Genomic DNA, 17,056 nt, shown 5'->3' with positions numbered 1-17,056 from the left:
CTGTAAGCCATAATCATCAACATTAACAGAAATAAACACTTGGAATAGATCACTCTGTGTGTAATGGCTGTATATAATATATGTGTTTCCCTTTTTGTATTGAATTACTGAAATAAATGTACTTTGTAAGGATATTCTAATTTATTGAGATGCACCTGTAGATACGCCTTATGCCTGGAGTGCTCTTCCAGAAATGAAGAATTTGCTGGGTGGGCTTTGCCATGCCTTGCCCGTACTCTACCCATTTTGGCGAATCTGGCTGGGTATGGCGTGAAAAAAGCAAAAATATGATTAACTGAATTATGCAACTGAGTTATGCAAAAGTTTTGCGACTTTTCAAGTGTTTTACTCTAGAAATGTGGCGAAAACACTTTGATGAATTGGGCCTAAGATATAGACGTATGAGGATTAAACATCCAATGACTAAAAATTGAAGCACTCCCATAAAAAATGGAAGTAAAGGTAAGCATTAAGTATAGTGGTGTAACTGTACAGGTTTTTAATATATTGCTTCCTTCTCCAGGTATCGGCACTAGTCTGGTCCTTTTCTGCACCAAGTGACCACCAATAAGACCAACTGGATCAATGCAATTCAGTGAGTGTCTGGCTGTAAGTCTTATTGGGTTACAATATGAAACGGACTTCCAGTCAACACAGGAGACAATGAATGATCCAGCTAGTCTCATTGGTGGTTACATGGTGCAGAGGAGGACCAGATCATTGCCAAAAAAGGAGACGGAAGCTATCAGTTTACGTACCAACACATCCACATTTTAATGAAAATGCTTCTAAAGAATGGTCATTGTCATTAATATTTTTTCCTCAGGAAACCCCTAAACTCTTTCATAACTGAGAACCTATAAAATATGTCCTGACTATAAATGCTTGGTGGTGTAAAAATATGTGTAGAAGTTATCCCTTAATCACATATCTAAGCACAGAAGCTTTGTTCCCCAATTTTAAACAAGTGCTAAACCCAAAATGGTGCCTTGATGTCATCTTGTGGGAGCTGGGTGAGGGGGGAGTAGCAAGTGATATTGGAAAGCAACTGTATTGGGATGTTTATGCCTGCCGAGTGGCAGCACAAAATGACTACTGATCAGCTTGTTCACCAGTGCAGGCAGCACTTCAGATGGGCACTGAGCAATCTGTAAAAAACTGTTCTGAGCACATAGGCTGCCATTATTCTCGGCAGCGCTCGTCCTGTTTACACAAGATGATATGCTGCCAAGAATGATGATCTGTTGTGCAAACCAAAAAAAAATATCAATTCACCCGATGAACAAGTGTTTTCATCGTTTGTTGGGCGATTGGCAGCTTGTGTAGTCACAAGAATAAGTGCTTACACATTTCTTACTTAACATTATGCTTTAATACGCTTGCCAAAATGTCTTGTAGCACTTTACAATCACAATGTGCTTGGTATTTTTCAGAAAATATTATGAGATGGGGATATAGAATTCATTTGCATCAAAAAAGTGTGAGAAATTGTCCTAGGGGCAATAGGGTTAGTGCTGTGTAGATGGGCTGCTGCTGTAGTTAATACATGGAAAAAGAAAGAAAACCTTTATATGTAGACTGCCTTCTTGAAGGATATCGCTTGCTAGGACGCCTTTCAAATGTGCTGGTTCTTCTTAATCTTCCAGCATGAGTTGCCTGGTATTCTGTTCTTCCACTTAGAAACAACAAAAATGACAAAACGTTATTGATACAGGCATGCGTGTATTACATGTGTTGTTAGTGTGTTTCTGCAGTGGAAATGCACAATATATACATTTGATTTTTGACCTGCGGATTTTCCACGTCTAATGCAATTCTATGGGAAACATCTGCACATAAAACTTAGCGTGCTTGCAAGGGAAAGTGACATGTTATAGATTTCAAACATTCACCATAGGTCACTTTATGCAAAAAGAAAAAAAGGGCAGGTGACCTGAGCCTTCTATAAATTTATCAATTATGATGAAACTGTAAGTCGCTGCTTTTTATGTAGTGAAAATACGCATCAATAACTCCCCAAAACTCAATGTGGTAACAATGAAACAAAACAGAATGTCAGTTTGTGACAGGCGCTGTGCCTCTGGCCCCCCATCCTCCTCTGTACATTGAAAAGGACTATTGCTGCTAAGAAATCTCAGAATAATGCAACTTCTGTCCTCACTGAATACTGCTTTTACCCATGAATTGAGAATTTTGAAAATGACTGATCAATCCTGGTGGCAAAAAAAAAGCGGATATCTCTGGGACACAGTTGCTTATTTCCATGTGTACTATTGATTTATGAAATATACATTAAAACAACAGTTCATCTTCAAATCCTCTAATGCTATTTCTTTTTCTATACAAATGATACATTTACCTGAATCTGAATCTTGACCCCAATCTAATAAATTCAGATCGCGCTGGTTTAGTATTTGCTGGAGTTCGGAGCCTAAAGAATGCGTGATGCTCCACTGCACATTTCCACAAATGTTTACAGGCCTTAGAGTTATCCAAGCGGAAAACAAACGTATGTTCTTGTTCTCTACCCTAGAGTTATATAAAAAAGGAGGATGATATTACAAGTCATTATGTGGATAGCTTGTACTTACTTCATACAAATTTATGACACTCACCTGCTCATCATCCTCTACAACAATAAGGGTTAACTTGCTTTTCTTAAAGTCCATTTTGGTGATTTTAGGCCTAATAAAACAAACACAAAATTACCAAACAGAACCTAACACACATTAGTCAAAAAGAAGAAGACAATGAAGCCTGACATTTTTAGTATTCCTCTCATTATCTGTACCAGTATTTTTTTCTGTTACACAGAAAATCCATCAGAAAGACAACTGAGTGCTGTATGTATGATATATGCTCTCCTAGGGGCCTTACTAGCCTACGGCAACACTTCCACCATCATGCACGTGCTGAAGACTTGAAGGGTGAATGCACACTTTGGAAGTTTTGTTGCAGAAAATTGCAACTATCCCTTTTAACTAAAATGTAAAAAGTGAATGCCCCAGAGCTGAATCTCTGGTAAGAACCCCTTGGGTCAATCATAAATTCTAACCTAAAAGTATCCCACCCCTTAAAATGCCACTAATATCATACAGAGCCCTATCTCGCCTTTTAATCAAGTGTCTGATGTCAATAATATCTGGAGATACGAAAATATCAAAAACACTTTGTTTAGCCACTTGTGATATGCTACTTAGCGAGGACTAGTGTTTCGGGCCCTTGGCTGCAGCATTATTGACACTTTCTTCACTGTGCTCAGTCATAGCTTCAGTGAATGAACTCCGCTTCAGTGCAGAATGTTGTGTGCCTATCACCAGGCACAATACACATACAAATCACGTCACGTGGATGTGACTACAGCACCCAAGTACTAGTCTGTGGAAATAGCCTCCCCACAGAAATAGCCTGTGCTAATTAGCATATAATGAGCTCTAGAGTTCTCTTACACCAGACAATCAAAATGCAGGGATGTATAGGTGAAAGTCTGAGGAATCTGACGGATTCTCTATAAAATCCAATATTCCACATTCCCCTCCCCTATACTCAGACACCTGCCAGCTGAGAGGCCATGATGCACATTACATGGTAAATGAACATCAGCTAAAACGGTCAGGCTTTGACAAGTTGAATGTGCAAAGCCAGCTTTATACAGTATTGTTCCAAACAGTCCACGGCAATTTGTTGAAAAACTTGAAGTCAGTCATATCTAGAGTCAAGAAGGAAAATTTCCCTTAATATCAGGCAATTAGCATAAACTTGCATCTTCTATCAATCATTTAGAGGACCAACCAGCAGGATTTTGCGATATGAACTAAAGGCAAAACCATACTGGCACTAGGATGCTTGGTTGATGAAATATCTTCAAAGTTGCAGAAATGCACAGCACTTTGATTGACGTGTGCAATGGGGGTGGGCCTTTTGTGGGTCTGGTCCATGGAGTTTATTCCTCCTCTGGCGTCTCCCTGGCTTGCCCCCTTTTCTTTATTTGAATATCGTGCTGTGCCACCATTGCTGTTGTTGGCAGCGCGTGCACATTGCCACAGGAATTACATCTTCATTAAAGTGGCACAGGAGTCCGTGCATGCGCATACCGCGATCTCCAGCAACATTGTACTGAAGACACTGCAGCGAAGACTATGAGCGGCATGGACGCATGCGCATAGTAATTTTTTTTTTACATCTGCTCACACGCCCCTGCCGCTCATAGTCTTCACTGTAGTGTCTTCAATAAAATGGTGTCGGGGATAGCGGTACGCGTATGTGCAGGCTCCGGCGCCATTTTAATGAAGACCTCATTTCTGTGGCAATGCGCACGTGCCGCCAACAACAGCAATGGCAGCGTGATATTCAAAGAAAAGAGGGCAAGCCATGAGGACGCCAGGAGTAATAAATGAGGAGGATCTGACCCACAAAGGTCCGTCCCCATTGCACACATCAAAGTGCAATGCCTTGCTGCAACTTTCACATAAGAAAGCAGTGGATCTTTATAATACAGGTATGCTTGGATTCAGCATCTAAAGGTCACCTTACACGCAACGACATCGCTAACGAGATGTCGTTGGGGGGGGGTCACGGAATTCGTGCCGCACATCCGTCCCCGTTAGCGACGTCATTGCGTGTGAAACGCACGAACGACCCTTAACGATCAAAATTACTTACCTTATCGTTGATCATTGACGCGTCGTTCTAATCATGGCTGTGGAGTCAGTAAGCCAAACCTTCGACTCAGACTCCGACTCATATCGCTTATAGTTAGGTGAAAAATTTATTGTAGTACATGAACATGTGTATGTGAACATCAGACATTTAATAAGTTTTATGATACAATAATCAATATATTTGGATAGAACCTAAAATATATTTATTGGATACAACTTTAGAACACAAAAAACTGTAATAAATTGTAAATATGTAATACACTATGTAATATACAGTAGATTACATATATATCGTGTGTGTGTGTGTGTGTGTGTGTGTGTGTGTGTGTGTGTGTGTGTGTATGTATGTATGTATGTATGTATGTATGTATGTATGTATGTATGTATATCGGTATATGGTATGTATGCATTTTATACCGACTCTGACTCCACCAAAATGAGCTCCGACTCCACGACTCCGACTCAGACTCCACAGCCCTGGTTCTAATGCCAATTATCGTTGCTATTGCAGGACCCAGGTTGTTCGACGTTCCTGCGGCAGCACACATCGCTATGTGTGACACCGCAGGAACGAGGCCAACACCTTACCTGCGGCTGCCCGCAATGAGGAAGGAAGGAGGTGGGCGGGATGTTCCGCCCGCTCATCTTCGCCCCTCCGCTTCTATTGGGCAGCCGCTTAGTGACGTCGTTGTGATGCCGCACGAACCGCCCCCTTAGAAAGGAGGCGGTTCGCCGGCCACAGCGACATCGCCAGGCAGGTAAGTATGTGTGACGGCTCCTAGCGATGTCGTGCGCCACGGGCAGCAATTTGCCCGTGACGCACAACCGACGGGGGCGGGTAAGCACGCTAGCGATATCGATATCGCTGCGTGTAAAGTGCCCTTTAGTGCCAGTATAGCACTGCCTTTAGTTCATATTGTAAAATCCTAGTGGCTGATTCCGTTTCAGAAGAATTTGCAGCAGAATGTCTGTAGCTGCCTTTAGCTCATTCAATCCATAGAACTTTATGAGCACCAACTGTTATCTCCTATTTCAGTAATTGGTAAATATTCTTTGAAGACATTTTTTTTCAACCCACCATTGAAATGAGATTATTGAGAATGAAAGATTAGTCAACAAAAATACAGAACATCTCTTTGGTAAGATATATAACAAAATGTCTTATTTTAGTGTGTTCTATTAATTTATGGAAAAATAAAAAATAAAACTATTGTTATGCTGTAAAAAGCTATGAAAGATAAGATATGACTGTATTACCAAAAGAATAAGCCTATCTTGTTTGAACCTTCAAATATTAATATTCCGGTTGGTGTTAATCCAAGTGCATAATCACAGCCATCTTTACCCTAGGAAAACAAAAAAATATATAGCTAGAATTAGAATGTTAGAGAAAGAAAACTCCATACAAAAAGGTGTCCATAACCTTTATTTATTTCTTAAATGCAAAAGTAACTAACTTTCTAAACAGGCTCCACTCAAAATGTTCTTTTCTGGTGTTGAGTCTGTATTTCATGTTCCGGCCATTTCGGACATCGATCTGCAATTACTCCTGGCTGTTTTGGCCCTCTCTTTGCATTACCCTCTGGATTTTCACAGAATAAAGGTGGCCATATACCTTAGACAGACTTCAGCCCGGTAGCATGTTTTCCTCCCAACACCTGCCATCAGACCACCACTAAACAGCTGGATGGTCATCTGGTCCAGTCGAATTTGGCAGGTTCAGCAAATGTCCATTTAAAGTGTATGGTTATCTTTAGAGATACCAACTGGAAAGGGGAGGAGGTTGTGAATTGCAAATCTGACTCAAGAACGGTGAAAGAAACCTCTAACGCTGCAGAGGAAAAGTGGCCTCAACTAGCAGCATAGAATAGAACACAGATTGTGTGTGGAACAATCATGCTGCTGGCCAAAAATGACAATCTCAAGGAGTACACCAGGCAAGAAGACCGTAATGAGGGGGGGGGGGGGCGCTAGCAAGGAGGCGAGACACAAACAGGAAAAAAATTGGATGGTCATATAGGTCAAGTCACTAATGGGCTCTTCTGATACATGTGAACTATTAAAAAACTATAGCTCACCACACAAAAAACAAGCCATCATACAATTCCATCAAAGCAAAAATAAAGTTATGGGTCTCAAAAAATGGCAACACGGATCAAATGTTTTTTTCAAGAGTTCTAAATTTTAAACGCAGAAAACAAAACATACAAATTGCCATATACTGTAGAATGTAAGCCCGCAAGGGCAGGGCCTCTCCCCTCTGTCACCATCAGCTTAGAATTTATATGTGTTTTGTATGTAATCTCTTATGTACAGCACTGTGGAATTAATGGTGCTCTAAAAAGAAATAATATACTGTCAATACAATTGTTTTTCATTTCTTTTCCCCTCATTTTATATTTTTTGCCCTGAATTTCATATCACTAGATCTACAAATATCTAACTAAGCCCTCATACACATAATGAAAAATAAAATGATAAAAAAAAGTTAAGGGAATCGAAATAAGAAGAACAAATGTGCAAAAATTAAAAAAGGTGCTTCCTTAAGGGGTTACTATAACAAGCATGTTACCAAATGTACTCATTCTAGAAGAGAAAAGGAAAATAATATGACTTACCTTTACTACATGCATATCCACGCCATACATGTCCAGCCACTTGGCTTTGTTCAGATAACAGAGCTCTGCCTGTGCTGGCGTCTTCCCCCTAAATAAAATATCATCTTAATTCTATATAAAAGGTCTATTCCCTTTCATACATTTGTCTCTCTAGATTATTAGTGTAAAAAATTGACAACATATTACAGTTAATAATAAATTCAATAGTATCTCTGTACAATGCTAGCCAGTAGATGGAAAAAGAAATACAAATTGAGAGAGTCCTCAACGGTTGATGCCTTTTAAAGACTATTTGAAGTGATGGTAACAAATATCAAGTATTAAAGACTACTCGGGTCACTTCATCAGGCCTAGTACAACAAAATCTGAAGGACATTTATACACAACAGGAATAGTCCAGTAATAAGAGAAGTGATGTGAAGCAGGACTATCGATCTGGGAAGGGGAGAAACAGATGTGGCTGTAAATTTTGGAGACGTTCATAGGTTAAGGAGTATAGAAATGTTATTGTCCAATGACTAAAGGTTTGGTCAATATTTCAGGAATAGAAAAATGCAAGAATTATTAAAAAAAAACAAAAAAAAAAAACCTCCAGATGCAGGAGAATCAATTTTGATGGAATTGCGAAGACTACAGCAGGTCAGAGGCCACCAATTCATCACAGCATTCAGGGGACAATATTAGGCCACAAGACTGGTGAGGGGACACGCGCTTCAGGTAACTACTCTTACCTATTCATAGTTAAAGGGGTTTTCCCAAGAACGAAGTACACCTTAATCAAGAGATCTTTAATAAAAATAAGTTTCACAATTGGATGCATTAAAAACAATGTTCCTGTGCGGAGATAATCTTATAAATGTAAGTGCCCCTGCTATGTACTGTGTAATGGCTGTGTCTGACTGTATAGGCACATGGTCTGATCATACTACATCTCCTGGACCAGACAGGAAACAAACGAGTATAAAGACATTACAGCACTGGATCCCAGCTGCTGATTTCTATGAGCTAAAAACATGTTTTAACTCAAAGAAATAGCACAGCATGGGATCACAGCTGATTATCTGTATACTCTTTCGCTTCCTATTCCGGGCCAGGAGATGTGGTATGATCAGACCATGTCCCTATAGGATCAGACACAGCCATTACTCAGCACATTGCAGGGGCACATTTATAAGATTATCTAAGCAAAGGGACATTTATTAACATATCAAATTGTAGAATTTCATTTTATTAAATACCTATTGATTAAAATGTACTTTTTGCAAAGGGCGACCTGTATAAATGTGCAAATAAGCAAAATAAAAGAAATTGGGAAGGGGCAAAAACTTTCACAACACAGTATTTGATATTTAAAGTTAGGCTGCAATCACACTTGCATGTGACTCAAACAAGGATCGCTACGCACTGCCCGGAGCGACTGCGGCTCTCCTGACAGGAGCGCGTCATCTGTATAGAGCTACATGAAGCTGAGATGCTCCTGTCTGGAGAGCCTCGGCTAGTCCGGGCAAATCGATCCTTGAGTAAGTCACACGAAAATGTGTGACTCCATCCTTACCCACTGGGTCACTTCTGACCAATGTTCATTCAGGGCAATTATCCAATGCTAGTTTTGGAGTATATAGGCATCCATTTCTGCAGTAGAGATGATCTTTGTGCCGATCTTGTGAAGACCTTTTTTTCCCCACACACAGCAGCTATTCGGATGAGGAAAAACTACAGTGAAAAGTGGAAAAGCAGCAGCTTTGTTATGTACCTGCATTCTGTCCACTTCTGAAAGATGTCAAGCTCCATAGCTTCAGTTTGGTTCGGAATGAATCGAAATTCAGACACCAGTTCTGGTGTGTGTTCGGGATGTTCACACTCGCCAAGCTCAGCTGTAAGATGAGAAAACCAGGAATAAGACTTATTGAAAAATCTACATCTGGACATTAAATGTTGCAGAATGCTTATTGGACTTTGGCCTGCCTTAGAAACCTTGTGATGTTGAGCTTTTACTTTTTAATAAAAAAATACAGCTTATGTAAGCACTAGAGAGACAAACATTGTATACCTCAATTGAGGAAAATGTAAAGTTCCAGTGTGGACAAATGATTTTTTTACTGGTCCCCTTACACATTGCCTGACATCCAGTTTGATTGATTCATGAGAAAAATCTGGCTATGTGTGGCTAGCTGAAGACCGTAATCAGTCACGAGGATCCATGAATATGAAATGGTTAAAGCACATTCCATATAAAAGCACACACGGACCACCTTGGAACTTTTTGAAAATGTCAAAGTCAAAAGGTAAAAAATTATTTAAAAGAACTGAAGTCCTCAGTGTTTGATACCTTTTAATGGCTAACTGAAAACCAACCACTGAAGGACTTCAGTTCTTTTAAATAATTTTTTATCTCTACTGGCTAACACGGTACAAACATATATTTTACCTGTATGAAGTTAAAGGGTCACTATCATTTTGCTATACTTCAAACATGTTGTAGTCCAGGCATGTAGATGCCCACTGTTCAGTAAAAGGGAACCTGAGAGCTGATACGTGCTACCAGATACAGGGTAGCATCAGACTTTTGGCTGCATGATGTCAGCCATATAAGTTGAACTCTGAAACAAAGCAGCATTTCAGAGAAAAACATTGTTTAAAAGCAACTAAAGAACAAAATGCATGGGAGACCAATTGGACAAGCAGGTCCCCGGTGGCTGGACTCCACCCAATCTCCTATGGTAATATGTCTCTCCCTACCTGTGCATGTAGGGAGAGACCGTTTAGTCACTTTCAGTGGGTGGGGAGAAGCTGCTGGGGACCCGCCTGTCCAACTAGTCTCATGCGGCTCAGTGTCTTGGTGGCTCTTATACCATACTAAACATATATGACTGAAATCATGCAGCCAGGGTCTGATACATGCTGCTCCTAACTCCTTAGTGACTAAGTCAATTTTGACCTTAACCCCTTCACCCCGAGGCAATTTTCCGTCTTTGTTTTTTGATCCACTTGTTCCGAGAGAAGTAACTTTATTTTTCCCTTCAATCTTGCCATGGCTTGTTTTTTGTGGGACGAGTTGTACTTTTAAATGAAACCACTAGTTTTACCATATAGTGTACCGGAAAATGGCAAAAAAAATTCCAAGTGCGTTAAAATTGCAAAAAAACTGCGATTGCATGATTTTATTCACAGTGTTCACTATATGGTATAAGTAATGTGTCATTGTGATGACTCAGGTCAGTACAAGTTTTTAAAAATGTAACAAAACCTAAAAAGTTCAAATCATCCCCATGCACCCCATTGAAAATTAAACGGTTAAAAAATATATACACATATTTGGTATTGTCGCATTCAGAAATGCCCAATCTATCAAAATATAAAATCAATTAACCTGATCGGTAAACAGCATAGCAGCAAAAAATTCCAAACTCCAAAATTACGTTTTTTGTTTGCCGCACATTTTGAGTAAAAATGCAATAACAACCGATCAAAATGTAGCATCTTCGGCAAAAATTATACCATATAAAACATCAGCTCGAGACGCAAAAAATAAGCAGACACTGAACCCCATATCCAAAAAAAAAAGAAGAACATCATGCATTGCGGAAATTGGCGCAAAAAGAGTGCCACTTTTTTGGACAAACTTCAGATTTTTTTTTTTAAACTCTTAGATAAAAGTAAACCTATACATATGTTTGGTATACTGACCAACTTCATATGCAAGTTGCATAGTTGCAAGTCAATTTAGCATATGATTAGTTGTCCAGATTCTTTAACAGTGACAGTGTCGGCTGGGGGCAAGAGGCTGCGGGGCTGCCCTGCACTACGACTCCCAACCGACACTGTCAGTGTAAAAGGTCTGGCTGACTTTAAGCCAGACTGCTTCAGGTCTCCTGAGGTCATATTGTGGGAACCCGTGTATGACCTGCGGTGAACTGAGTGACATCACTGCTGCCAGCTGGGTCCCCATTGTCAGTGTCTCCCAGAGCCTGAAGAGATTGGACATGTTTTCGGTGTCTCCAGGCTCAGCTGTAGTAGTCTCAGGACTGTCGTGGAACGTTGTGTGGATTACGGCGGAACTTCAAGGGTCTTTTTGGATTTAATGAGGGGAAAGAGGGTGCTGTATTTTATTTCAAATAAAGGATTTTTCTTTGCGTTTATTTCTTTCTACTTATTGGATTAGCAATGGGGGGGTCTCAGATGCCTGCCATCACTAATTATGGGCTTGATGACAGTTGTGCGCTGTCATTAACCCCTTATTAGCCCAATTGCCAATTGGGAAGCGCAATCCTGAGCGGCTGCAGACTATTTTTAGACTGGGGGGTGGCCCAATAAGCATTGACCTCGCCAACCAGAGTATACCAGCCCCCAACTGTTGAGTATCAGAATTGGGGGGCGAAAACACGCCGTTTTTATTTTTTATTTTTTGAAATAATTAAGAATAAAAAAAAAAGCTGCATGCAGTTCCTCTTATTTTAATACACAGCCAAGATAAGCACATGGCTGTGGGCTGCTGCCTATAGCCAGAGGCTTTATCTGTGCTGGGTATCATAATACATGGGAACACTGTACACCAATTGTTTTATTTATTTTTATACCACGATGCTGACCCACTGACCGGGTCTGTGATTGGTTGCAGTCAGACACTGTCACGCAGGCTGGGGGAATGTCTGACTGCAATGAATCAGATAACAGGAAGGCTGGTGGGCGGGGAAAGCAGTGTATGTGCATAAGCAATGATAAACGGCCCAGGAAGTGAAGGAGGGGCCGTGGAAGCAATTACAGCTGCGCCTGAGCCTTCGTAAGTATAATGCGCTTGCTTCATTCTTATTTTCTTTTTTTTTTTTTTAATTTCCTGAGTTGCCAGATCTGGATCAATATCTGGAATCCTGGGCCCTGGTCCGGCACTCTGGTACCTTTGAACCCGTGCGGATCCGGACTTTTCCAGTCCGGGTATACCCATCACTAGCCTAGAGCCTAAAAGTTCTGCAGCATGTTTAGAAAGGTCCAAGTTCTGTAATTCGAGCTGTGAAAAAAGCAAAAGCAATGGCCTGTGGGACTGGAGGGAAAGTATTAATCAAAATCCTGCTCTTCATCTTCTGAATCAAGTGTATCTTCAAGTTTACTAGGAGGTGAAGGGACAGGTATTCGTGGACAGTGAGCCATGAAGCGAATCGCTGACAGGAGGTCTGGGTATATAATTTCCTTCTTATTTTTAAGGTTAAATCCCTCCACGTTGCACGTACAAAAGTAGCAGTAATCAATATGATTTTGTAGTTCCCTCCAGATCATAGGTACGCAAAAAAAATCCCCTTTTTCTTTCATTTAAACCACTGTACTAGTTCTTTAACACAAATGGAACACACCACATGTGGAGCCCACGACTGGTTCTGATCACCTAGTTTTACACCTAAGTACGCATAACTGACTTTCTTATAAAAAAAAAAAATGCGTCACACAAAGTATGAATCAAGAAAATGATGGAATTTTTTCAATATTTTTACAGCATTCAGAGATCTAACGTATAAGAGTCAACTCTTACTTTTCAAACAATTGGCATACCTGTGTAATTTTTCATTTTTCAATCCACCTAGCCTTAATTTATGTCTAGCACCTGAAGGGTTACCAAAACTGAAAAGATCTGGATAAAATGGATTTGTAAAATCTCCTTGGAATTTTTTTTTTTTTAAATAGCTACTAATTTTATCTCGTCTTAACAATGCAACAAAAAAAGGATGTTTTAAAATGATGCTGACAGAAAGTAGAAATATTGGAAATGTTATGTATTAATAATTTTGGGTGGTATGATTGCCTGGTTTAAGGATGATAGCGTTGACAGTTTGAAAATCAGTAATATATAAACAATTTCATCAAATTTCTTATTTTCAAAAACAATGAAAAAAAAATGTATCAACTTTATAGTTTAAAACAAAGTACAATGGGTCAAGAAAACAAAAAAATGTTAATATGACAGGGATATACTGAAGCATTCCAGCATTATTACCACAAGTGACACTGGTCAGATTTGAAAAATGGGGCTTGGTAATTAAGTTAAAAATTGCTGTGTAACTAAAAAGGCTAAACTTGCTCATTTTTTTTTTTTTTTTTTATTATTCTAGTAGTGAAAAAAAATCCTACAAAGAATGACTGCAACTAATAGCTTTATTGAAGCAGAAACAAATCAAACAATACAAATGACGAATAGGTGATGATTGGGGATGATACCATCAATGGAAAAGGGGTACAAAAGAAGATACAAGGTATAACTAGGTACATATGCACTGAAATACATAATTAGTTACATAGGCTGAAAAAAGACCTAGGTACATCTACGGGTAAAGAATACCTTATAGCTAGGGAAAGGGGGATGTGGTTACCCCTGACTATGACCTGCAGCTCACCCTCACTGCCCTCACAGACCCTATACAGGTTCCGCACCTGTCGCTGACCAGAAATACCAGGGGCCCTATTACACCCTGGCAAATGAGCTCTTCGTTAACACTACTAACAAAGTAAGACACAAGGGAACAATACAGGGAAAATACAACTGCAATCACCAGAGTCCTGGTAGATAGCAAAGACAAAACACTTATCTGAGCTGTAGCAAACACAAGAGTCTGGAGCAACAGAAGACAACCTCTCCCCAGCTCAGTCAAGAACACACATGCACCCAAATATCCCCAGGGAGAGATTTATAAAGGAAGTTAGAGTATGGCAATTGAGAGAAAAAACTGACAGTCTCCAAGGGTCAGGGTCCACTGGGAGCTGTCAGATAACTCTCGCTGCCACTGGATTGTCAGCTGGCCATGAGACCTCCATAAAAGGCAGTGATACATACATGACAGTTACATAACACAGGTCTGCAAAAAAAAATTTTCGAGAGCGGTTTTGGTTATTTCACGTAATCTTTATGCTTTTGAGTGCGCTAAATCCGAAAATGACCTCAGTTTTGTCATAGGACATCACGTTTTCTGACAATTTAAGTAACTATGTTAAATAAGACAATACCTGAAAATAAATGAAAATACTCATAAAATTAATTTTTTATTACAAATGTTTTATGAAAATCATTTTTTTTTTTTCAACTGCAATGAGCTCACTAACACACACACTAAAATCGATTCTTCTTCCCTGTGAGGCTTCTCTTAGTACATTTACACTTGTGAGTAGCATCTGTAATGTCTCTTTGAAGCGTCCAACAGTAGTCTGCCATCATTGTAATGCTCCATCTTCCCTGGTATCTTCTTTCGATCTCTTCAATGTCCCGGTGGAATTGTTCACCTTGCTCTTCACTCACAGCTCCCAAATTTTCAGGAAAGTTGTCAAGGTGGGAATGGAGGAAATGCACTTTCAAACTCATCAGGCAACCTAAAGCTTGAAATGCTTTCAGCATTCGTCCGACGATTTGTAGTCAGGGTCTTTGTTATTGCCTAAAAATGTCTCTACGACCTCTTTAAATGCAATCCACCCTTCTTTTTGAGGATGCGTCATGGTATTGATAAACTCTTGATCAGCTATAAGCCTTCTAATGTCTGGTCCAACGAACACACTTTCCTTCAATTTTGCCTCCGAGAGGCCTGGAAACTTCGCGACCAAGTATTTGAAGCATTCTCCATTTTTTGGAAGTGATTTTATGAATTGCTTCATCAAATCCAATTTGATGTGGAGAGGTGGTAGAAAAACTTTATGGGGAGGAACCAAAGTTTCTCGGTGGACATTTTTTTCACCAACTGTGAGCATCGGGGGCTGCCAATTCTTCTTGGTCCAGTGATTTTGTCGGTCTCGATTGTCCCATAGACACAGAAAACAAGGGTATTTGGTATACCCAGCTTGTTGCCCGAGCAGCATGCACAAGACTTTCAAATCCCCGCACACTTGCCAACCGTGGTCTTCATATTTCAGTTTACGAAGAAACCAATTTCAAGTTCTCGAAGGCTTCCTTGAGGTGTATGGAATGACCTACAGGGATGGAAGCATAAAAACCGCCGTTGTGGAATAAAACGGCTTTGAGACTTCTTTTTGAAGAATCTATAAAAAGACGCCATTGCGCCGAATCATATTGGATTTTGAATTGACCCATCAAACCTTCGACATCGATGCAATAAACCAACTTATCTTCCTGGGCAAAGTAAGGAACGAACTCGTTTTCACGATGTCTGAACCATGAAAAAGACACTCCTGGCAACAATAAATTCTTGCTTTTGAGCCTTGAGCCGAGTAACTCAGCGGCATCTTTGGGAAGATTTAAGACTCTTACCAAATCATTCATCTTCTCCTGGGAAAACAATTTTGGTCTTGTATCATCTTCAAAGTCAGAACTTGATTCATCTGGTTCAGGTATGACTCCCCCTTCATCGGACATAGTTATCTCTTCCAAGGTAGCAGGGGCCTTAGGTACTGGTATATCTGTGCCATGGGGGATGGGACGAATTGCTGAGTGAATATTGGGGTATGAAATGTAATGCTTCCATTTTGAATTATACCCTTTCACATCGCATGAACAAAAGTAACAATCGTCACTATGGTTCTTTTGCTCTCGCCATACCATAGGAATCCTGTAACGCAAAGCTTTTTTTCTTACCCTTGAACCAATTTCGGAGGTCCTCAACACACATTTTGCACACTTTATGAGGCGCCCAAGCTTTATCTTGATCTCCAAACTTTAGTCCGAAATATGCAAAGTATACTTTTTTTTCACAAAGTCTGTAATATTCAGCTGTTGCTTCAACACTGTATATTCACCACAAATGTAACAGAAACGGTAAGGCGAATTAATACACTTCCGCTGAGCCATAATGCTAATTTTGGGAAACATTGTTGAATAAGAAGAGCTAAGGCTGCTTTCACACATCCGGTTTTTGCAGTGCGACTCAATCGAGCTCAAAAACCAATGCGGCGAAAAAAACGGATCCGTTGCATAAGTTTTTCCATGCGGCCCGTCCGTTTTTTGACGGATACGGCTTGATACTGAGCATGCGCAGTGCAAAAACACGCATCCGGCGGTCGGATGCGGTTTTTGCCGCAGGACGCTGCATCTGGCGTCCATAGGCTTGCATTGTAAATTGCGCCGCATTGCGCCGGATCCGGCGCTATGCGTTTTTTTCACTGCACAAAAAAACGTGCCAGGCAATGTTCCATTCGGCCGCCGCATGGGTTAAATATGCCGCATCCGGCAAAAAACGGACGCAACGCAAGGCCATGTGGCACAATACGGCGCTAATGCAAGTCTATGCGGAAAAAACGCAACCGGCGACAAAAAAAAAAAACGGTTGCATTTTTTCTGCAAAGCGCCGTATTGTGCCACTCAGCAAAAACCGGATGTGTGAAAGCAGCCTTACACGAACGGAGATTAAAAAGTGTCAACAGGCGAGAACAAAGATAAAACAATTGAAACAAGCCCGGGCATGTCAAAGCCCGGGCTTGCAAAATGTTGATGCTGGTTTCATTAGCTCACTCTGAAAGTTCTTTTCTTTGAAAGTTATATTTTTTTGGCATTATATATCTTCAATGCATTGTTGTGAATTAATTAATAGTAATTTTCTCATTGCCTGCCGCCACCGGGAATCTGCCAGGAGGACGCAAAAAAAGTAATGTCGGGCCACAACCGGCCCACGGGCCGGAGGTTCCTCACCCGTTTTAGACAGTATCCCAACATATGTGAAAATAAGATGGTAGTTTAAATAGCTAAGCTGCAGAGATGTTGGTCAACTGAGTTCTGTAACACAGCCGGCATCAGTCTGGTATGAAGCTGGCTCAGCTCCTGAGCCAATTTCATACTTTATCGACCTGTGATGAAAA

The 17,056-nt window shown here is 40.3% G+C and overlaps 1 protein-coding gene across 2 annotated transcripts in view; it reads right to left on the bottom strand.

Annotated features, from left to right (window-relative positions):
* Positions 1–17,056, bottom strand: part of EPB41L4B (erythrocyte membrane protein band 4.1 like 4B) — a 506,865-nt gene that overhangs the window by 277,696 nt on the left and 212,113 nt on the right. For both annotated transcript variants that reach the window (XM_075314928.1, XM_075314927.1), the window contains exons 7-12: positions 9,033–9,153; positions 7,280–7,367; positions 5,919–6,007; positions 2,616–2,685; positions 2,360–2,529; positions 1,566–1,675 (exon numbers count right to left, since the gene is read on the bottom strand). In XM_075314928.1, the coding sequence (XP_075171043.1) occupies positions 1,566–1,675; positions 2,360–2,529; positions 2,616–2,685; positions 5,919–6,007; positions 7,280–7,367; positions 9,033–9,153 (648 nt within the window). The remainder of the gene's footprint in view (positions 1–1,565; positions 1,676–2,359; positions 2,530–2,615; positions 2,686–5,918; positions 6,008–7,279; positions 7,368–9,032; positions 9,154–17,056) is intronic.

This window comes from Anomaloglossus baeobatrachus, chromosome 6 (assembly GCF_048569485.1).
Source record: "Anomaloglossus baeobatrachus isolate aAnoBae1 chromosome 6, aAnoBae1.hap1, whole genome shotgun sequence".
NCBI classification, from domain to species: domain Eukaryota; kingdom Metazoa; phylum Chordata; class Amphibia; order Anura; family Aromobatidae; genus Anomaloglossus; species Anomaloglossus baeobatrachus.
Note: the sequence above shows the minus strand (reverse complement) of the source record. Positions and strands in the feature narration are given on the sequence as shown.